Source organism: Colletes latitarsis, chromosome 1 (assembly GCF_051014445.1).
Source record: "Colletes latitarsis isolate SP2378_abdomen chromosome 1, iyColLati1, whole genome shotgun sequence".
NCBI lineage: Eukaryota > Metazoa > Arthropoda > Insecta > Hymenoptera > Colletidae > Colletes > Colletes latitarsis.
In genome coordinates, this window is record NC_135134.1 from 49,768,222 (window position 1) to 49,792,785 (window position 24,564).

General features: G+C 42.6%; 1 protein-coding gene across 1 annotated transcript in view; it reads left to right on the forward strand.

The window, feature by feature from the left end:
• The window catches only part of LOC143343644 (uncharacterized), a 114,996-nt gene that overhangs the window by 46,620 nt on the left and 43,812 nt on the right, over positions 1-24,564 (forward strand). Inside the window, exon 5 of the mRNA XM_076768745.1 lies at positions 22,587-22,710. Coding sequence (XP_076624860.1) covers positions 22,587-22,710 — 124 coding nt within the window. The remainder of the gene's footprint in view (positions 1-22,586; positions 22,711-24,564) is intronic.

A 24,564-nucleotide genomic window follows, 5' to 3' on the forward strand; every position in this document is an offset into this window, starting at 1 on the left:
TAAAAATTAAAAGCCGTGCGTAACGACCATAACACACGAATCAATTAAATGTTATGTCAATATTCGCCGGTGGATGTAACGTGCACGACACTATTCCTCATACTTTCCAAAATTATACATAATTGTCAAGTTTCATTCGTTCGACTATAATTTCTGTGATATCGACACGTATAGAAACGACTTTTCAATTTGGTACTGTACCATTTATATTCAGAAAATCTCATTTCACTCGAAATATACGGGCAAGGGGTGATTCTATGCGCAAAAACGAGTCGAAAAAGAAGAATAACATTTTTCCGTCGGTGGCTTCGTTTTCGAGATAATTGAATTTGAAAATTTGTCAGATTACAAGTGGAATTCATTAGGATTGGTCCGACGCGTCTGGCCATCAATCACTATTTCTACTTGCGCTGACGTTCAAGTCGTTTGGACACCTCGAACGATGTTGGGTCATCTTTATTACTCGTATACTCGATAAATCATCAAAGTCGATTTTGTTTAACAGTCTTTTTACATACTTTTATTACATACCATATTTCTAAAAAAATGAAAGATTTTCTGATTATTCGCCCTTCCGTGAATTCATTAAGATTTTAACTAAATAACAAGTGGCTGAACTTTGCGGAGTTATTAGGTCTCCGCATGAAAAAAACATCGTACATAAATCCTGTAAAATTGCTTCAATTAACTTTAATAGGATTGTGTTTACTGGGTCACATTATGGAGTAGAGGATTAAATACAAATATATTTGAAACGTTTAGTCTGTTTTGGGACCTGAATAAAACGTAGCGAAGAATAAACATCGATTATAAAATCTTTATTTCCTCGTTCATATTGATATTTGTTAATTGATTAATGTATTTGTTAGCATACTTGAAAAGCAGACCGTTTCGAACCGTGCGATTCAATTCGAAGACGCCGGCTGGTATCAAACAATAATGAAATCCGTCGAGTAAGAAATATTCTATAAACTAAACTATAATTTTTATTTAACGAGTAACGCGTGAGGGTTTCGTCAGTCCCCGCATTGCATCGGTGGAGGCGAAGAAACTGAACAAATGAGATCACCGGCGCGGGTAACGCAGGGGTTAAGGCCAGCATTACTTTGGTTTTTTCTGGACTCGAGGCGACTCGAAGCCATCGTGGAAGCTTCGGGCCAGCTATCGCGCATCTCGGTTTGTCCCCGACCACGGTTCCATCACCATCACCGCTGACAATCCCCGAGTCTCTTCTGCCGGTGACGTCACTTGGCGCATAGCCAGACTCGCAACGCTCAATGAAACGGTCGGGGAAGCCAAGGCGACGTGGTTGACGTAGCTTTACGGCGGCGTTATGCTGCGTGCACACATTCGAACTGGACTGTGGCAACGACCTTGACAAAAGATTTCCTGGATTTGCCCAGCACGCGTTCCCAGCGCGTCGAAACAGCTCGTGCGCGCTGCAGTCGACTCCCACACAGAGAAAAGGAACACCGTCGGGAGGACAATTCGGATCGACGGGAGCTTGGAGAACGTCCACGTTTTATATTCGAAATTACACCGAGCGATACCGCTTTGGACAGAGAGTCGAGCAGCGACGCGTTATCATATGTAATAAAAGGGACGCGCGTGTTAGGGCTTCCCAAAAAACTGATTATATCATCGAAATGGCTAACTTCAATCGTTGATACCCGATTAGTATTATACGAACGCCATATCGAACGCAACTACAGTTTTCGCTGAGCATTTCAACGTACGAAAACTACACGCGGAGTTTTTCCGTTTGGAAGGTAACGTTCAAATAACTGGATCGTTACCAACAAAATGCGTGGCAAGCCAGAAGGTATTGCAAATAACACGAACGCTGCTGGGATTTTGGCAAGAGTAGATGTTTATTCCCGATATTAGTACCGGGCAATTAGTTACGGGGATTACCAAAACAGCATATTATGTTATTTTCATCGTTACCTATTTTTTACAACTAAATGGGCGTAACCATCATTCAAGGAGAACATCGTTCAAACTTTAACAAACGCAGCTTATACTAACTTTTTAACAAGAGTTTCCCTTATTACTTTCGACAATTCTATTGTGCATCGAAAGGTAAATGGAAAATTTTTCTACGTTCTTGAGAAAATCGACTCCGGAATCAGCGCAAGTAGAAACAGTGAAACATGGTCAGACGCGCCAGCTTAATCGTTTGCACATTCAATATATTCTACTACCTCGAAAAAGAAGCATCGTACACACAAATTGTGTTCCACATTTTCGACGTATCCTCTTGCGCAAGATCACCCCCTTTTCGGATGCATCGCGATTATTGGAGCATCCTGTAGAAATTTGCTCGCAAAGCCTACAGTTACGCAAACTTGATACGCGATCCAAAGTCACAGCCTGCCAGGATTAGGGTTAAACAGCGAACAACTGGTACGTTCGCCTCGATCGTTTGATACTTTACCGAGGTTGCATTCCCGCGGACGCGATAATCGCTGCGAACCTTGCGTGTTCGTGGTTGTTATTAAAAAAAAAAAAGAAACTGTTTGCCTAGCGTTTTCGTCGCAAGAACGAAGCATCCGATTCTACTCGTTTCCGCTGTTTATAGCGATCGTTACGCGTCACGGACGTTATGATCCTTTCCGGTGGTTGTTCGAAACGCGTTGGCCAACGAGAAAAGAGGATTGATGAATCACAGGCAAACTCATTCTTTCATGTTTCTGGACGATCGATCGACGAGCCCCGGCGCTCCAGCGCCAGCGACGAACGACAAGGGTAGATAGGCGAAAGAGAAAGAGAGAGAGAACGAGACGGTGACAGAGAAAAAGAGCTAGACGAGAAAAATGGAGAAAGGTAGGCTGCCGAGGAACGAAAGAGACGGAGACGAAGGAAACGGCAGATGCAGGGCCGTCGCGTGAAAGAGAGACAGAGGTAAACGAGAGTAAATGAGAAATGGTGAACGAGGAGGATGTGGAGGCACGTACGCGACGACGGAGAGCGTAACAAAGAGACGGGAGAACACAAAAGGGGGGAAGGAGGTGTAGGAGGTAGACGGAGAAGGGCAAATATGAAGAATGAAAGAAAAGGGGTGAAAGAGGAAGACAAGTAAAAGCTGAGGAATGAAGTGAACCAGCTCGTAGCCGAGGCCAGGTTGCTTTTCCTGTTGCGAGGACAATCTGGGTCAAGCCTGGCTTAAAATATTCATAAAGCTGCACGCGAGATCCACGTACGACCGGTTCGATTCACATTAGAAATGCGCTGACTGGGGTATGTCAAGTAACTCTAGAGGGATGACGATGAGACATCGCGGCGGACAGGCATCGCCGCTGATTCGTCCCTGTGTGTGTTAGTGATCTGCGGGTAACCCGGTGTTCGTGCACACTCACTCGTTCCTGACAGAGGCTTGACAAAGCTCTTACCGACACCCCTCCGCCACCATTTTCATGTCCCGCGCGCGGTGACGGTCTGCCATTTCTGGCTGCTTCGGGGCTGCACACGTCGCGGCGACGACAAAATCCTTGATTCCCCCGGCTCGAAGAAAGCTTTGCCAGCCACGGGGACGTGTCACGTCTTGAAAATGAAAGTTGAACCGCGAAAAGCGCGCCTTTCGAAAGGAATTCCGGAAACGCTTCGGTCTTCCTTTCGGCGTTGCGCGCCGCGGCTTGGAATATTTCGCGAATAGCCGGAATAATATCTTCGTACCGACGCTCGTGAAATATTTTCCTGTCGCGACTTCGTGTGCAACCGTTCCTTGTTAACGCGCGTCGCTCACGAATTCGGTGGGTGGGAATGTTGGTGGAATTTTAAGCAGACGAGTTCGGCCGAAAGCAGCTTTCGTTAGCGAACGGCGATGAATCTATTGGGTTATAAATACAGAATTTTTAAACGAGCTATGGAGTTTTATAAAAAATAGTACACCCTTTGTTTGATGATTCAAACGAAGCTACCCCTTTTTCGGGGATATCATTGTTTTAATCGACACTGTTGTTCCGTTGGTATTTTAAAATTTGTTTACCCACTAAAAAGCTTGAAGATTGTATGAAATTCATTTCTCATTCCTTATTAAGTGGTTCAGACTGCGATGAAACGTAATACGAAAAATTTTATTTTCCCCTGATAAATTACGAACATTATTCTCGTGAATTTAAGAATATCGAACGGCGCGAACTTATGGGACGACCTAATACTCAGTAACTGACTCGCTGGATTACGGTAAAGTGCAACTGCAGTACCGCCACGCTCCTCGCATCAATCTGCGTTAAGCGTTGCATTGCAAACTCGCAGTTGAACGGGGCACATTTGCTACCACTTAAGAGAACGTGTTCTTAAGAACGAAACGACTACGCAAGAGACTTCTTAAATAAGACAATTTCCCTACGCCAGTAGACGGGCCAGGGGGTACTATAAATTAGGGGACTCCGCTCGACTACCCTGAAATCCAACCTGTTTTGCCTCAGACGTCTCCTATTTCTTTTCGTGATTTCTCCCTTGCATTTCCCTTTCTTCAACCTGCTGTACATCCTCATGAAGAATCGTAGTTCCTGTAAATAACGAAATCTCGACTAAGCAAACCCAATTCTTGTCTCGTAACTTTGATTTCATCATCCATCAACAGTTTTTACTTGCAATAATAACATCCAGCGTATATGTTCATCGACACTCAATGATCATGGATCTATTTTCACTTTATGCTTAAAATTCTAGTGTGAAGCATACGTACTTTAAGTCGTATACAGATCTAGTGTCTGAGAACAAACGAAAAATTTCCTCTAGAAAAACCTGAGATCGATTATTTAATTCGTTGAATTAAGAAGAAGCTAGAATCTCGCATATTTTGCATAACGTACAAGACGTTGCATTACACGATCCCAATCCTGTCAGCTGAGAACGCTAAAATTTCTCCCAGAGGGGAGATTGCCCTTCGGTGGAGGAACGGTGCTCTAAAAGAATCCCATATTTTACAGCCTCGCAGACTCCTAAACCTCTTCAACCAGTATATTCTGAAACGGGTATAAAAGAAAGAACTACGTGTTCGAACCTTCGGGTCGTTGCCACGACCATTCTCCGTTCGAGGGTTAAGGGCGTCCGCCCCCGCACACTTAGAAATATACATACCCTCGTAACAGTCACTCAGCCACTCCAGCGCCAGCACGCATTCCGAGAAACCTTATTTCTAAACACTCTGGTCTCTCTACCTTTGCTTGGAAATCACCCCCGACGATACGGACTCCGAGCTGAATAAGAAATTGACTTATTATTCGTACCTGACCTATGCCGCTATAGCAAAAATAATGCACCGGAGTAGCGATTCGACGGGCACGATAAGAAGATCGATCCCACGGCGATTCGAGTTTTCCGCCGATGGAGATTACTTTTCGAAATTTGCATTTTCATTAACGGCTTAAGTCTCGCTCAAGAGTGCTCCGTCAACAGTGTCCTCTTCCTCTTCGGTCCGCCGGAAGGACTTCCCGTTAATCGGGGATATTTGGGGAATTTTTGTTCGATGTTCGAAGAACGGACGAATAGAATTAAACGACGGTCGAATCGCGCGCGAGACCAACGGCGTTGAAGAGAGAAAAATTACGAAAATATATCGACGGGCATAAACATCCCGGTAAGACGAAGAGAAACGGCGCCGAGGGGGGTAGGCTATCTCTGAGCTTGATGGAAAAAGGATCCGGGATCATCTTCGTGATCCATGGAAGATCTCGGACTGATGGATGATTCCTTACTAAGCAGAGTGGCCCGAAAGAGAGCAAAAGAAAGTCACGGATCGATCGGCTTCCCTTCATCCCTTTTTCGCCTATTCCGCTTTGGTTTCCCTCTCGGTTCCGCGGCGAAGGAGGAGGAGCGTGGACAGCTCTAAATCGTCCCTCTAATCTTCGGGAAATCACGTCTGATCGACGCGTGGTCGAGGGTTCGCTCGTTGCACGCCCAGTTATGAGGGAATACTTTTCGCTCGACTAGCTTTTTCCACTCTTTTCGATCGTACGGCAACATATGCGTACCTGGTTTAACCAAACCTAACCTTTCAACGATCGATATTCCCAGGCATGTGAACAATTGGCCATGGAAAGGCAGATCTAGCACATTCTGATAGAAATACGTCATCTTAATCTTCAGATTTAGTTTTTAAAAGTCTTTATTTTCTATTTTAACTCTTCGCTGAACCGCATGCGGGTCAAAGATCAGTGAACGGTTTAAGAATCGTAGGAGTACGAAAATAATCATAACTCGATTTGAAAGGTCAAACGAGCCTGCGTATACGAATTTCTTCCATCCCAATCGATTGCTGAAACGGATCCCCATACGTTGGGATATATTTTTGATGGAAAAGAGATCGAGGAACGTCTTCGTGATCAATAGAAAATATCCAGACTGATGAAGGATTCTTTACTAACCAGGATGTCGTGGATCGATCGGTTTTCCTTCATCCCGTTTTCGGTCATTCCGTGTTTGGTTCCTTCTCGACGCCATGGAAAAGCAGGACGAACGCTGACGGTTCTAAATCGTTCCTCTAATCCTCGAGAAATCACGTCTGATCGACACGTGGTCGAGGGCTCGCTCGTTATGAGGGTTCCGGACCGAACGAACTCGTCGGGAGGTCAAACGTTTCGGCGGATTTTCATTTGTAGCGAGCAAACGGAGCTTGAGTTACTTGTTTGCTCATCACGGGGAGTCCGCGTACCTTCGTTATGCGAATTGTTGACTCGAGAAATTGATGAACGACCGACATCGGGGTTGTTACCTTCTTTTCTTTTGTCCGTTCTTCCACCCACGACAGTTCCCCTCAACGGAGGACATGTTCGACCGCTAGTATTTGATCTTCAGCAATACCGTATCCACATTATTGGCGAGCGATAGGTACTTTGACAATTCGATCGACAGGTGTATTCGTCACGCTCAACTTTGCATCATATTTTATTAGTTTATGTATTAATTTTCTTCGCGAACTAAAGAACGTACAACTTTGAGAAAACGTAAAAAAGAGTTCGAAAGAGGCTCGAAACCGAGTACAGTTAAGATGTGATTTTCAGGGATTTAAGAAACGTAAATAGTATAATATCGTGTATCTAAATCGCTATTGATATTTTTGGAAATTCTGCAGGGTTCGGTTTTGCTCGTAGCTGTACGTCGTCGTCGTTAATTACAGCCAGGAGATTGACTCTGATAGGAGAATCGCACATCTCCGCGTAGTTTTATTTCCTCGTTCGATTAAGCGTAACGCGTTATCGTTCGTCTTCCGATGATTTGCATTTCGCGTCGACTCGGAGCAAAATAATGTCTGCACGCGAGGAGAAACGCCGTTGCACATGTCAGACAGATCGTCGGTCTTGTCGCCCGTAACAAATGTGCCTGTAAGTAGATGCAGGCCTGCAAACGTCAGACGTAGGAGCGCGTGTCTTCGGATGCGAGTGATGAATATACACGTATTCCGCTTAAGTGGGCAACCTCTATCCACGTAATGCCGCGTTTACGCGGTTTCCGGAAGAGTTATAGATAGATCATTCAAGAATTCGTTGTTTCGATCCTGGAAAACAACCCCATTATCCGATAATTTGTAATTTGTTTGCTCCTGGTGTGTCATGAGTTTGTTTTTAATTTTGTATCGCGTTATAGAAATATGTTGCTACGAATATTCTATCGATTCTGTGCACCAGTATTTATTGCACAATCGTCTATGATTTAATCTGTTCGATTCAAGTATTCAATCACCGAGAATAAATGTCGACTAAACAAATAACTTTCCGCGGCCCTAAAAATAAAAATCTATTCAATTTGAATCCGCGGTACGAGCGAGCGAGGCAATATGTCTTGCAGGACCTATCCACCCGTTAGAATATCGTTTGAGAACTATCAAACTGCTCGGGTGAAATGGGACGGTGCACAGCCATGCATAAAACAAATATGGCGTACAGCATGCGGTGGAACTTTTCTCATAAACCCATGCGATTGATTACTAAACCATTGACGTAAGATTGACCAATAAATCTACCGTTACGGCCGCGCCAGAAGTCGCCGAATTATCTTTCGCGTTTTGCATAGATTTATTTTCACGAAGCAGCAATCTATGTCAGTATATTTTATACCGCGAACGATTTGTCCAAGACTGAAAGAAAAAAAGATCAGACTGAGAAATCCGAGTGAAAACCATGTCTAAAACTCCGGATCCTAATGGGCTCATATATCTTGGAACTTCAGAGACAATTGCATCTGTAACTTCTTCTGATTCTACGAGTCCCTTAACGAGCCTTCATGAGTAATTTCAGACAAGTGTAGGAGTCGAGGAAAAAGAAGGGCACGGGAACTGTTGAACTCGAACTCGAGACCTCGGGATTGGCCACCAGCCACGTTTTCAATGTGCCATCGGCGAACCTCCTCCATCCTGATGCGGTAGACCCCTTTTTTTCTTGCGATGGGGGCACTTGATCCCGGACTCGACCACCCCTGAAACGCGACATCCACCTTAGAATGCCCATCAGCCTCGTCGTCCTAGCAATGTACTTCTTTCGTCAACTTCTTTGGGACATCACATCGTCAATTCTCTTTATTTTCCTAGAGTCTATTCCCTCATATAAGTATCGTATCCTTCACTATGCAAAATTACTAGAATAGACCATCTCAATTCTCAAATACTGTAATACAGCCTCAAAAACTAGTTTACAAATGAATCTCATGAAAAAAATCAAGTAGAACAGGAAAATGAGTGTCTATTCGCTATAAGTGCTCAGAATCACCCCCCCAAGTAACAGGATTTTCCGCCTGACGAACCACTAACCAGGGACGTAGGGTTAGAAATAGTTATCGTTATCCGAATCATAAAGGAACTAGTATGGGACGCCAGTCTTTAGCGAACGCGAGGAAGTTTTCTTCCTGGTGGGTTGTGACACCCTCAGGGGACTCCCCGTGCCCCGAATACAGGGGGAAAAGAACGCGGACGGTGGAAGTCGAACACGAGACCACGTCGTTGACGAGCACAGCCGTTTTTCCAACGAGACGCCGTCGGACCGCTCCTATCCTGATGTTGTAGACTTCTTTTCTTCTTGGGTTGGGGGGTCCCGATCCCACACAAGTGACTGTTCACACGATGCACGAGTGTCATTCACGCGATCGGTTTTCATTGTCTACGAGTGCCTTGCAGCGACGAAGACAACGGTTCGTTGCGGCAAGGGCTGCAGACACGCGAGACGCGCGCAGGAACGCGCGACGGCTTCATTATCGCGGTTCTTAATTTCCGAACCGAAGGAAAGAATGCGCTGTGTTTGTCTTTGCACGACACGACAGTCCCTGGCTAGGTCGACATTAATACACGTCGTCGTTCGTTGGCCTTGTTGATACGAATTGTACGAAAATCATTGCGTCGATCGCGAGATAAGCTAGTGTTGCAGTCCACGTCAAAACGTGTTGGAGTAGTATTTTCGAGATAAACGTGAGTAATTTGAACGGTTTTCTTTTAATTGATCGACTATTGTTCGTATTACTGCGGATCGTCAGAAAGAAACCAAGAAACCCTTGCAATCGTATCATATAGTACAGATGTACTTGGGTCAAGAAGAGTCTTTGAAGTATCTATGCCTCCTGTAATTCAGAAAGATAAGAAAGGCTTCTGAATGCGAAACTCCTTGGAAATGATGGAGTCAGGGGATAGAAACAATGCTCGTGATCCACGGATAAGGAGGTTATAAGCTTCCAGCTTTGGAATTCCAAGCGTTGCCTCGCAGAACTCTGCGATCAACGTAAAAGTGTCTCTATTATCTTTTTGCGTGTACGTCTTTTATCCTGAATTTTAGTCCGATTTGCAATCATATTGAAATATTCGAAAGCTACGATTTTAGATAAGTCAATTCTACCGATTGTTCTTCGATCCCTTCCCAGTTGTACCACTCTGTATAAAAATGATTCAAAATTATTCGGGATGAATGTTTTATCCACACGTTCCGAAGAAATATCAGCGAGGGGATATGATCGGATTTTAAGAGGAAAGTGTAGCGCGTGTCAGGGATCCAAAGAATTTGATGGAGTGAAAAACAGAAATGGCGAGAAGGGATTAGCCTAGCGTGGTGAAAGAGTTGATGGTATGAAATTCAGAGTTGAAGTGTATTACGTTACGTAGATAGGATACTCTGCCAGAGTGGAGGATTTTATGCATGAGACGACAGAAGTGTAAGAACCACCTTTGTGTCACGTAGAGCCAGCCGGATTCAAGATGAAATCGGGAGATGCGGTCTTATTTACGAATGGAAAAAGGGAACCAAAAGCGACCCTCCCGCGATCAATAATATTGCCAATATTGTTGATCAACTGCGACGATATTAGCCGACATCCGATTCCTAATTATTTATAAAACAAAGCAATATTTTGAATCACGCGCGTCAAACGTGCGGCCTATTTTCGTTTCATTTTTTTTCTATTGCTTTGATAGGTGATTTTCGAGAGAAGAAGGGAGGAAATGGAACGAAGGGAATTAGGTGTCGAGGGATTTATGGTTTTAAAAGAAGCAGAATAAGAATATATTATACGTCAGATGTATAATATATTTTGTTTCGAATGTTTCACAGACGTGACGATCACGTACCTTGACACAGGCAACGAGTGGCTTGCAAAAAAGATACAAGTGCATAGGGTGTGGGACGCGATAGACACGAAACGACATTACGAACCGTGTCGGTCACATCGTCGCGTGCGCGAAAAAGTAACCTGGAACCTAACTGTTTTCTATTTACGGCTTGGCTGTTGTCTGTTAAACACGGTCTCACCATTGTCCTCTTTGTCGCGGTTTAAAACTGTTTTGTGTCGTTTCCCGGACGTACCAGGTAACGTTCATATCGTTAAAAAGAATTATATTTGCGCACCTTCTCCATTGTATTTTAATTTTGCCCACGTATTCTTATTTACGAAAAATAATATTCCAACATTCTGACAAATTTTTATTCAGTATTTAGAACTATACCGAACTTCCTTCGTTAAAGAACGTGATTGATCATTTTGAATAATATGTAAAAATTCATTGAATTTCATGGGTTACAGTTTTTAAAAGAAATTGCGAATCTTTCATAAATTGAACGTCCCTAAAGTGTGGCCTCCAATTTTAAATCGACCTGTATAATGAATCCTTACGAAATGACTGATACGATTATCGACGAAGCTTGAGGACACATGGAAAGACTATTGATACGTAAAGTGTTGGGAAAGAGAATGTCGGCGTCGTGGGTAAGATTGATTTGTAGGTGGGGGGTGTTAAAGTGAACTTAAGGTCAGTTTAGTCTTCTAGACATACAGTTTCGTGGAATCCCTTGCAAGGTATGACGACTTACGAGAAATAGTTCAAAATCCACTGTCTTTATAAACGTGCCCGATAGTGAAAAGTCTATACAACTAATCGTAAAAATGAAATAGTAATTAATTTCTAAAGTGATCGTGTTTGAATTTTTGTCGGACGTCAGAGCAGAGTTTTCATCGTTCGCTGTCGTCGAGGGTATAATGCAATTTCAAACATAATGGCGCAATATCGAATATTTATTTCGAGTCGCGTGAAAACGAATAAAATTTGAAAGAACGTACGAATATAAACTAGCTGCATGCACGACCATACTGTTTCGTGTAGATACCGAATCGACGATACAATCTTGCGATTATTTCGAACGATTGTATCGTCGTATGGGGCCAGATAATACGGATGTCCGCATTATCGAACCGACATGGATATTCGCGCAGTTCGAATAAACGAGTTGCAAACTGTTTGCACTCCTTCGCTCCGTATTTCGCGAGGATCGTGCTCTAATATTGCCCGCCTAATTTCGCTGATCTTGTCAACGACTGCTTCGCTTTAAATTGATGAAATTATTTACAGTAATGTAGACGCGGAAATTCGACGACGGGTTATTTTGTTCGTGCCGCGAATGCGAATCAACGAGAGATAGGAACGCGTTGATTAACCTGGGATAATAGTATTATAATATCGTAAGGACGTACAAAATATCAGTTTGCAACGCGATATAATATGCCCTGCATAATGCAAATTACGGAACTGTAGCGACAGATTTGGTAAATTATATTTTTTGGCTTGTCCAGTCGTTCATTCTACAAACGAAGTTTGAATCATCAGTTTCGGTACAAAAATCTAAATTTAAAGGCGAAGACAACTTAGTGAAACTTGCAACAGAGCGAACAATAGGTGCGAACGGTACACAGGAACCAAGCAGATTAAATTTATGATAAATTATGTTACAATTCAAATTGCAATCCATCTTCTGCGATATAGAACCCCGTTGTTTATACTATACGTGTAGCTGTCGCATCAATTAAGGCGTTTTGATTTATGCTGATACATGCATGCATTATTCCCGGAGTTCTTGGCTACTCATCATTGATCTTTCGTACACAATAGCGTATACCCTCAAAAATGAACATTCGTAGGAGATATGTCTACAGAACACACACTATGTAATTACAGAGGTATTCTTTAAATAATAACGTATATATTGATTAAAATTTGGTCGATACAAGAATACAGTCGATTAATCAACAAGAGTGAGACACGTTCAAATATTTCTACAGTAATAATCTACGTCCCCCAGGAATACGGGTCTTTGGAGTCTTAAACTGTCATTGGTGGGTCGCGATAAACTTCGTTTTTTAGGTGGCCCCAGAGAAAGTAATCAAACGACGAGAAGTTAAGAGAAAAAGGTGTCCGTGAAATTTATCCTCCACTTCCAATCCGTCGATTCCAAAAGGATTGCTTCGAATTGCTGGAAATCGAACCGTCTAGGGGAATTTCCATTAGATTTTGGGGTTAGCGTCCACCGGTAGTGGCCATTGTTTCAGTTTGGGATTGAGAAATTGTCCAACTTAGAGAAAGATGGCGAGGAGAGTGGACGGGAACGGCAGTCGATAAACCGAAGAAAACTTGTTTCCTCCGCGGCGGAAGCTCGTTGAGAAATCATATTTTTCCCCGACGGCTGATGAAAGTACATATTGGTTTCGTAAGTGGACGAGATCGATCGTGCCCCTTGCTTTTCCAGTCTATGCAGCAGTAGGCAAGTATGTCTCTCCCTCGTGACTTGCACTCCCATTCGGCCGACAGCCTCTTATTTCTTCTCGCAAGATCGTCGCGATAATTGGGCGCGGGTTGCTCGGAAACAGATTGAAACCGGAAGAGCCAGGGAGGGAACGGCTTGCGTCACACCAGTCTCCGTGACTGCTAACCTAATTCGCGTCTTCCTCGTAGCACCATAATCGTGTAGAATCGGCAACCCGCGCTGCTACTTCGTGCAGCCCTGGAAATGTCGTCTACTTTCCGGTGATCGTCGCTACGTTGACCAGAAACAAAGTTACCATTTTATAGCGTCCATCGAGGTGCACAGTAGAATCATTATACTTGCGGTTTTGGGAAAGTTAACGGGGAAACTTGTCGGTGGCCACGTACTTGTTAGTACGTCATTAGGTCTACCGATCTAACGATGCTTCTGTTACCAAAAATGTTATGTTCACCCTAATTTCTCGATCGGTTTCTGGATGTTAGAGTTTGAAAGTAAACAAGCATAATGTTTTTTAACACTTTTAATGGAATCCAGGAGCCAGGAATAAGAAGCGCAAGCTGTTCGATCAAATGCGTGTCTGTCAATGAATTATGATTGATTTCCAATAGGCGAGAGGTTGATGCCAAACTAATCATTATTATTTTCGCACTCTTGACCTTACGTGTACAGCCGTCATTCTGACGATAGCCGCCGTTGACAGGTGGTATCGGCCTTTGATGTCACTACATTGTTTCGATCGGATAGATCGTGACTGCTCTTGGGGCCTCTGGCGAGAGAATCGCCCTGTACATTCTATTCAACAAATCTCGATAACGCCATACGCCCACGAATCGTGGTATTACGGCCTCCGAATTCAACAGTAACACGTTTCTTTTGCAATTTTCCATATGATATTCGACCAAGTATCTTCAATATAATTTTTATATTTTTTATATCAAGTCCAAAGGTATCAAATATTGTATATTTTGTTGAGTTTATCATACTAACACCAACGTTAAATAATTTCGATTCACGTAAATACCATTTACCGGAAGTTACGACGAACATAAATGAATAATCCATTGCAATTTCGATGATGTTTGGAAAATGCAACAAAGTGCAGGTTCCCGGAACGTCGAGGACGATTATTTGAAAGAAGAAGCAATTATTCGCTGAGCTTTAACTTCAGACGTCGCCGTAGAGTTAAAAGTCATTTTGATTAGCTCGTTCCTCGTCGTTCGACAATTTTCCTTCCTGTCGGCCGGTCGTTCGCCGTCGGGATTTTATTGCTTTCATTTTCGAGGTTCAAGGAACGTTTTCATTCTCTCGTCTTTCTCATGACCAATTTAGAAAATTAAATTCTACGTCGGTCGAGATGCGAGAAAAATCAATACCCTGCTGCTTGCACGTTTACGCTTAATATCACGGAGAAATGACTTACCGTCGTTTTCGACGTTCGATAGATTTTAATAAAAGAGTCGAAGCGATCGTTAGCGTAACTGTCTGATTTTCTTGCCAATTTCCATGCTGCGTGGAATAAAATGCTCGCTAATTGAAGATTATTCCCACGAGTAATAACGATAATTTCGAATTGTGTTTTCCTGAGCACAATGCGAGCTTGAATTCGATAGTTTGCGTCGGTTGTTACAATTACATTGAAACAATTCATGAATAATTCTCTAAGGTATTTGGAAATATCATTACCATTGAAATTACACGCGAATTTACTTGTTTATTACTAGGTACGAAAGTGGTTCGATAATCTTGATACATATAAAACAAGAATTAGAATGAAAGGTAAAATATAGCCACCTGTTCATTAGCCGCGTAACTAACGAGATTCTATTTCTGACGAAAATATGTATATTATCTGGCATCTGCTCTAGCCTGGTCGAAATGTGTTGGAGCTAATAAAAATTATTTATTGCACAGCGATAAATAAAACTCGCTTTTTGCGTGACTAAGCAACTCCTAAAAGCGTATTCTTGGCAATAATATCGTGTCGAACGTCAGAAACAATCACTTACGTCGAGCAATAAATATTACTTGCTTCTGGCGTTCTTAACGGCGCATGCAATAAAAAATACGAAGCACTTAAAACTGCCATTTATTAGAATTATCGCGTATATTGACGAAAAATGAAAACGACTTGGATAGCCAATTTCCCGTTTATACTTAACAACGAAAAGTTATGTAATCGTATCTATCTCCAGTTAGCGAATTAAACTCATCGTTCGAGTTACGTTTTGCAGTTACAGTTGCAAACAAGTATTCGAGCGTCAAGTATAAGTACGCACAAGTCTCATTATCGGAGATTTTCATTAGCAATGAAAGTTGCAAGTGTAAAATAACGCCAGAATGTGGAAACTTACTGTACGATAACAGAGAACCATAGACACAGAAGTTTGCGTGATGAACAAAAATTGTGTTGCACGGCAGAAAAACGCAATTTATTCGAACGTTTCGTTCTACTCTCCATTAAAACAGGTGCAACCATTAATGGAAAATCGGGCTTTTTTGTCGAGAGCTCTTTATTACAAACTTTTGTTATTTACACCGTCAGAATTCAACTAACAAGGGACCACGCTCAAGTGTGACCAGTCGATTTTAATAAAACTTTATATTTTTTCATTGACGTCGACGTTCAGGGGTTGTAAAGAGCCCTTAAATCCGAGGGTCGAAAGTATATTTTCTAGTATACTCGGGAAACTATCAGAAGCAGAGTAATTATATGAATGGGCGAATTTTGAATACTCGCGACAATAACATAATGTTAAAAATAAAGTATATAATTATTATTGACACCTTCGAGCCAACACTTGCGTTGTTTACATTGTTGCAAGATTAGAGAACACGATACTAACGATCTTGGGCTTGTGACACATAACATCGCCGACACGAAACCTTCCAGACACGATCCAGCATGTAGAACAGGATTCCTGCACCCATGAGACTCGATATACATACTACGGAGTGAAACTGAATACTGACGATTCTGGATACATAGAACTCGGATTCGTGCCACTTCGAAATAGCAGAGCTCGATAAAACGTTCATGGGATAGAATACAAACGATGTCAGATTTACAGGATAAGAAACAAACGATCTTTACGCGTTTCGAAGTGGATCCAGACTGCTCTAAACAGACACCAAAGATTCCACGAGGCAAATGCAGAGTCCTGAAGTCATCTGAGACTTCTGCTGGTTCCCAGAACCCTGGCAATATCTCAGTTTTAGAATATCACAGAGTAGTTGAAGACCGTCGTGGTACCGAATGTTGCGCTAAATGAGAAAGTCCCAAGACCTCGAGGACATCAACAACCACGAGGAAGTTTAAGGGTCTTAGGAGTGTCTAGGGATGTAGAGACGTTCCAAAGGTCTCAGAGGTCCCGGAGATTATGTCTACCTTGGACCCCAGGAACATCTCAGAATCACAGATATTTCCTGAAGACCCGAAACTCTCCTGCAACCACGAGATCCTTTGGACCTCTGAAATTGCTGGTACATTCAGGTTCTCCAGAACTTTCCGGAAACCTTAGTCTTGCCGTGCCGGTTTCAACCCCACGGATTTCCCGGTATGCCTGGAACCTTTGAGGCTCCTCAGATTCCTGAGATTCCCTGTATCGTCTTTCGCGAACCTAAGGTTGGCGTTATTCAGCTGCACGCATTCTGTTTTTTTTTTTATCGTATCTTACGCGTTCGTCTATACAACTGAGTTCCACGAGATGTCGCGAAACTTTGCACGAGTGTTCGCCGATCCATCTGAGAACCACCCTTGCTGCTGCTTTTTGACTTTGAGGGAAAATCCAACCTTTATCGGGTACCAATACTGCTCTCGCAAGTTCGATCACATTAGTCCCCTGTTCCGACGTTTTAGATGGACTCTCCGTCTCTGGTGTCTCGTTTTAGAGTCCTTGTTCCAATGTCTCGGGTGTAACTGCTCAAATTTCTATTCTGAAATCTATCCTGTTGTAACTGCAGCACCTCGATGTAAAATATAAGTTACCGAGGAAATTAATATTGCAACAAGCTATTTTCTGATATACCAACAACCACTCGTCTTCGTTCATCCGTATGTTTTTCCAGTATTTCACCTTCCTGGAAATTGTTCTGTTATTTTAAAATCAGATGCTTCCGCGTTGCTGGGAACGGAATCGCCCACCTTAGGCTCTGCTCCATCTTCGCTACTATTTCCTCTCCGTCGTCCTATTATTCACGCCAAATTTTTCGAGATAAACAGATCCATTCTGGTCGATGTACGTTTGAAAAATCTGTTTTTCTCTCTCGGTTCCTTTCAAAACAATCCTTATTTTCTTCGCAAGCTGAGACAGCGGCACCCGGACCTGCCCCTTAAACGACAATTTTACGGAAAACAGTATTCAGTAAACGAAGAAATTCTCTCTTTTTATATTCAGTTTATTCAAGTATTAAACTCTCGTAGATTTTATTGCAGCCATTTTGTATTCTTAGAAAATTTAATTTTCTTTAATAGCTTTCACGGGTTTCTAAATTCAATTCCATTTTTATGACTTCAGTAGTATATTTTATAACGTGAGTATGTGTATTTAACAGTGATGGCAAATGAATAGCATGCATAAAAGTTTTATAGTGATTTTTCATTTTATTAAATTTCGCCTTCCTTTGTTTCGGATCAAGCACTTTTACCACGGTATTTTGCAGCAGATTCGTGGTTTTTCACGCAGGCATTAACAAATTTTGAAAGAAGCTAATTACGAAGATTATATAACCCATTAAAATTATGACGCAAATAATTACGATGCGCAGAGTCTGTTTTTCCTTAAATAAAGCTGACGACAGATCCTCGATTCGCCTTATCGATCGTATTACCATACAGTTTTAAAAAAATGAACCTCGTACGGTTCTTGATCACAAATAATTATAGTAAACGTCGTATAAGCTACGAAAGATCGCGATAAGGAGAGTAAGAATCGTTGGTTCGAGGTAACCATTAAAATTAATTGGATCTACGGAGATTGAATTGCAGGATCGCGCGGCGAATTTTTAACGAATTCCTGCGTTCGATTTCCTGCGTGCTGTTAAGTGGAGAGGCCAGATGACCTTTAAATATACGAATAGATTGTCGAAAAGGATCGGTTCTGCACGTAAAAATCCAAATTAACGGGAACAAAGGTCTCGCTCGAGCGTGATTGATTCGATCGTTCAGCCGTCACCAAGCGTTTAAGCCGCAAATCCGCTGGAGCTTGAGGTTGCGCTTTTTTTTTTTTTTCAAACGACCAAATATATGGAGGTTTTACAGCGTCACCCATTCCGACGCTGCGATCCATTGAATTTTTTACGGTTCCGTAATCACGCATAACAATCCATTTGATTTGATAACGACCGCGCGCCGATTGCGGTTAATTTTAATGATTTGTTAACGTTCCAACGTTAGCTCGACGCCGACGGCTAATTGCCATTGCATACCAACGATTTGATTCATATTCGACACGCGAAAATTACTCGTGTTAATCTATGTACTGCTCGTGGATATCAAATTTCGAATTTCGTAATTTTACGGGCGTATCTGTATTCTGCAATGAAAGCAATCTCTCTAAACATAGGGGCGAGTTTATATTTTTATAGAATCAGGTTATTGTTTTATGTTTGTATTAGAATGACTATAAAGGTTGATCTCGCAAGTTTCCTCGAATCGCACCTATCGTAAACCGTCATCGTTTCTTTTAATAAAGAAGCGCGTATAGAAAACTTAATCCAGTGCATAAAATGTGCATTATGGGTTTATGAAAGTTGTGGTGTTCGAGGCGAGCGTAAAATTTATTATGGTCTGAACCGTGAGTTATAGAATGAACATAAATACGTTATTCCTTTTTGGTAGTAGGTTTAATGTATAAATATAATAGGTATCTCAGAGACGAAGTTTAAAGTTTCAATATTAGTTTGCGTAGAAATTAGTACCAAGTATCAATGAAATTGTAAATTCTCAAAACAGAAGATTTATTTTCATACGTACTTGGCAACTCTCCCGTGATTCTTTCACCTCCGTGTCGAGCTACGAATGCACTTAGCGGGTTGGTAGCCGACTCGGATTCGGGGCGAACTAATCACAGCAACCTCATGAGAATATCGCGTGTATGTCGGTCGAAAATCAACAGCGGGAGAATGCATTTCGGGTAGATACAACAGGTGCAGGCAGGTGTCTTTACTTGCAGAGGCAGCGCGGTAAATGGGAAGTGGCGTCGTAGTAATCCAATTGGACTGGATTTACGTTTCCCGTGCTTCCATTATGTTTGTACCAATAACGCGACGTCGGTGATCTTAGTTGCGGCGCAACGAATTCGCGGAGGACAGTGCGCGCCGTGCGACGGCGACCATAAACGCGTCAATACGGTATCAATGCCGGCAGCCGTGTTACCAGGCACGAAACGCGGACGCTGTGGAAACATTTGCACGAAACTTTGATTCAAACTTGCTCTTTATGCATGAATGGAATTGATATTGGTGGAAACACGTAGATACGAATTAAACTTCTATCCTCGCCGGGAATCATCGTCGCCCAGCCTCGTTGGTCGAATAAATCTGTTATTATTGTCGACATATTAACACCGTCGCGCAAAAGTTCGACTGTTAATTAGAGCGAGACTTATGCATTTTGTTATCGTGTTCTGAAAGCGCGGGGTCGCGTTATTGCCGCGGAATATTAGTTCTCGGAATTGCGAATATTATTACTATATTTCTCAGTAGCGGTGGAATGTACGAGGAAGGCTTGGTTTTTTTAAGGAATATTAAATAGGTCGTACAGTCGGAATTTTTAACGTAAACAGTCTTTGTATGTTTTATTCTCTTTACTTTCTTCTTGATTCTATATATTATTGTCTTGATCTACTTCGCGACGGTTCTCCTGAGTCCAATTTCGAGATTCTCTCTACCGTATCCAACCTTTTAGGATGCCCCGTTTTGGCCACCTGTGCACTGCGGCAGTAAAACATGTGGCACTTTCTGGACAAGCACGGTATCAAGAATCGAAAAATAGGTTTGAAATAGCAAATGAAAAGCGAACGAGACAAAATACCCTCAGTTATTATTACCGGGTTTAATCTTGGAAAACATTGGCGAAGATCGTACAAAAACATACTGTTTTCGATATTTTCACGACAAAACTGTTATAACAATTTGTCGCTCGTACGTGTTCAGGTTTTCCAATTTTTCGTTTGTTCTTCTAAAGCTCATCTTAAGCTCTGGAAAGCCAGAGCCACGTGCCGTTACGTTAAAGACTAAAGGTGAGGCAGCCCTTGAGTGTACCTACGTTGTCCATATTTATCTTTGGAAAATGACCTTAAGGAACAAGTATTTTAAGAATAATGACAGTTTCTCGTACGCCAGGAAAGGCATAGAATAAGAAAAGATTGATTTTCTTATTAATTCGTTGGATATATCACTGTCGCTACTTTCGATTATAACCATCATTATCTTTCGCCTTTTTATTATATCACAAGGTTCTATACAATATATAATATCGAGAAACACGTATGTAGAACTTAATCAATATACCATTGGAACAAAAAGGGATGAATAAATATATCCATCGTTGCCTTTAACACTAGATTTACGGAAGCCGTCAATTTGACGGATGTCAGATTCCATATTTAAAATTGCAGAACGCGTAAATATTATTTTTTAACAACTTATGTTGAATTTGTTTGATGCAATGGCATGAATACATATTCTAATTAAAAGAAAAATCGTATTTTAAGGTAATCGTCGACATGAAAGGTATCGATAAATATACGTGCGATCAATGCCCGTAAATCTAGTGTTAAAATATCGCAACGAATTATTTTAACAACACGCTGGAAAGTCTCGTTGCAAGACGAATTTATCGCGAGATTCAATTTCGACGACGGAACGGACAATTTGGCCCAATCAAGGGATGCCAGCGAGTTAGGAGCATTCGGTGTAGGCGGAGGCGGCGTATCTCGTCGCATGTCACGAACCCTCGCGGTTCGTTTCGATCGGTCCGCCCCGTGCAAGGAGCTAATTTGTCAACGTGATCTCGTTACAAATAATTAAGACGAAACGCCGTTAAGTCCTAGCTCGGCGTGCCCGCGGAAGAAATACGACGTTCCAGTTGTAAGTCGCAAACGGCGTCGGCGTCGGCGTCGGCGTCGGCGGCGGCATCTGCGGATAAAAGAGAATTGCTTTAATTACGGACCTGCCATTTGCAAACAGCCGGGCGCGCACTTTGATAGCCGTGCTTCGCAGCTCATTTCTGGAGAGCACCGGGGTAGCACGAAGAGAGACCTTTCCAGAATTTATGTACACGCGTTACGTGCCTGTACCCCCGGGTACATAGCCATTACTAGTCCGCGCCGTTGCTTCCACAGCCCCGGCATTAATCCAATATATATCGCGCAAAGAATGGTTTCGACGAAGTAACTTTCAGTTACGTAAATTACCCCTCCGGGCTCGTATCTAATAATTGCATCCACTTGAACGCCGACGAGTACGCAGTTCGAGCCGAAACGACCCCTTTCCATACTATATATTCACATTTGAGAGGTTGTTTCAGTCTGGAGGTCAATCTTTATGCGTCTTTTTAAATTAAAGAAATTACGCTTTCGAATCGAATAACGTCCCATGGTTTTGACTTGTACTTGAGAAGCACAATTTTCCTCAAGTGAGAATATCCAAAATTGTTTCAGTGGAACCCCTTTCGTTGAATATTCAATCTATCTCTCGGTTTTCACAAATGTTTTCTTCTGCCAAAATTTTGTCGTCATTCTATGGCCGTAATTTGTTCGATCTCTCAACGCAGCGTTCGTACTGATATTAACGAGCGTGCTATTAGAGCGGTCTCATCGCTTCGTGAGATATTGTTTCGAATTATATTCCGCGGTCGAGGAATAATCGCGTGACCAGCGACGCGACACCGTCGAGTGTTAGCAATCCTATTCATTTATTCATAGTGTTATTTAAGCGAAGTAAGATACTGTTTCCCTATCGATTGATATCCCGGCGGTCGCCACATACCGATCCGCTAGCCTGTACGAGGATTAGAATTTAGATGGAACATTAACGGAACTCAACGTGCTCGAATCTCTCGCGCGCTAACGAGCACTTGTATATTATATTCACGTCTTGTATTGCATTAATCGCGTTAACGTGCATCGGTGATTTTAGAGAGAAACGGTCGACGATTTAACGCCCCGGATACATACGCAAGTTCCCGTAGTATAGCCAAGTATAAATTCTTGAAATCTAAAATCACGAGCATGCACGAATTAATTTACAACGCAATCGGAACGTTACACGTTCGAAGGATTGTAATTAAATCGTACGTCGAGGGGTGTTAATAAGTCGGTTCGTTTTCAAAGTGCGCGACGTGCAAGCGTACCTCGGAATCTTTTGAACGGCGGGGCAGCTACAGATGTTCACGAGGCAGAATTATATTCGAGATTTTATGGGACACAATAAGTTGAAATTGAGTTCCCGCGGAGCTTGATTACGCGCATTTGCATCTCTTTGTGTTTAATCTGTTCAATTATTCCGTAATGGGACGGCGCTTCGCTGGGATATCTTGTTACTAATATTTGGCGTTCTGAATTTCTCTTTCAGGAGGGTCCCGGACAATGGGTCAGTCTCGATTCGGAGCTCGAAATGAAAGGTGCCGAAATCATCGGCACAAAAAAGCCAACCGGGCACACTCTTTTCATAGACTGCCGTTTGGAGCTTCCTTTCGGTAAGTCAGCAGAAAATTCTCCTTATTCGATGTAGACCAGTGGTGAAGCATGCCTGTCGTATGTAAGCGTACGTGCTCGCGAACGTATGTGTACCCGCATCGTAATGGTAAATGAATAGAAACATTGTATCGACGTTAAGAAAGTAACGCTATCGGTAGAACGCGATTTCGTAAAAATATACTCGAATAATAAAAGATATTAACGAGAGGAGATTGGTTCGATCGAGACGTTCGTCTTACGCGATCGGTACACGACCTCTGAACTTTCACAGTTCGAAATAGAAACCATTATCCGAACACAGCATGCGACTTTTCAAGCATAATGGATTCTACACGGAGTTTAATGACAATGGACGACGTCATACTGGAAATCTTCACTAGTTCATTCTACTTCCACGATATGGATTCGTTATTTACCACTTGGATCTTTTTAAGGCTTCCGTAAGAACGAATTCAGTCGACTTAAAGGAGCAAAATATTACGCGTAAATGCAGAGTTTCGCGACTTCGACGGAGGCGTGGAAGAACGTTAATACGATTTTGTTATTAACCGAGACTCGGTGTATCGAAGTAAACTCTGCCCGTTTAAATGGAAACTTTGATTGCTTTCGTACTTGAATTAAACGATTCGACTGTTATTTATACATTTTTGGCTACTCCCCGCGACGCGATTGTTTTATTAATCGTTTCATTACCTCTGCATATTGAAGCGACGCCCGACGAAAATTGTCAGCACATAGAATCCATTTTAATCGGTGCCTATATTAATATTCCAATTAAATACTAGTCGAGTTAAATCGAAGAATTAGTGAGGTTTCCGTTCGTTAATCTGTAAACTTGTCGACTTGCTTCGCTGTGACAATATTTCACCGAGGTCGTGTATATATTTCCTTCGAGTCGATTATATAAGGTGTCTCGAAACGATGGAACAAGTTCACGCGTGCGAATTCCTTATTTCAAAGGAAATTGACGAGTCTTCTCACCGTTTTACGATCTGAGACTGCGTTAAGTGACTTGTACGGAATACGTAGAACATGCAAATTTTAACTAGCGTAGAACTTTTATATCTTTCGATTCTATTCGGTGCAGTATCTGAAAAGCAACGTCTCAGATGGCGAAATGTCGCACGATCCTTCCGTTTCCTTTGACATCAGCAGTTTCGTACGCTTCGATTCGTCCCATAATTTCGCGACAAAGAACGTTTCTAGCTCGCAAAATTGCCGCCCAGCTCGGTCACGATTACCGTTTCTATTCATTTATCTATTCCCCGAAGAGACTCCCAGTGAGAAGGTCATCATGGTGCACGCAATATGCGCCATGCTTTCCATTGCGACAGTTACGAACGGTGACGCGAAACAAGTAGATTGCTCTTTATTGCGTGAGACATCGTCGAGCGCGAAGCGATTGCCAAAAAGCGAACCAGGAAGGAAGAACGTCGGCGCCGCGAACGATCGAAATCCGTTGGTCGTAATCGGTGGAAACAAACCTTGGCGCTAAATCGCCGGAAGAAAGAGGTAGACAGAGGTTAAACGAAGAAAATGGAAACGCGATCCTACGGGACGTTCGAGGCAGAGGGTTGGGTTTGCGTCGCGGCGGTTGAATCGCGAAAGGGTCGAGTGAAATTGCCTGGCAGTAACCAGGAGCACTCGTGTAATCGAGGCGATAATGAAATGCCAGCGGATCGTGCCATTGCCTGTGATCGACGTAGATCCCACTCGAGAAAAAATGAAGACAGAATGGATTCTGGCCCGCGCCGCTTCGTTCGAGCGGCTCGAACTTTTAATTGAGTACGTCTAGAAACTTGTCGAGGCTTCGCGGCGTCCTCCGGTTCGTTCCTCCGTCGTATATATTCGCG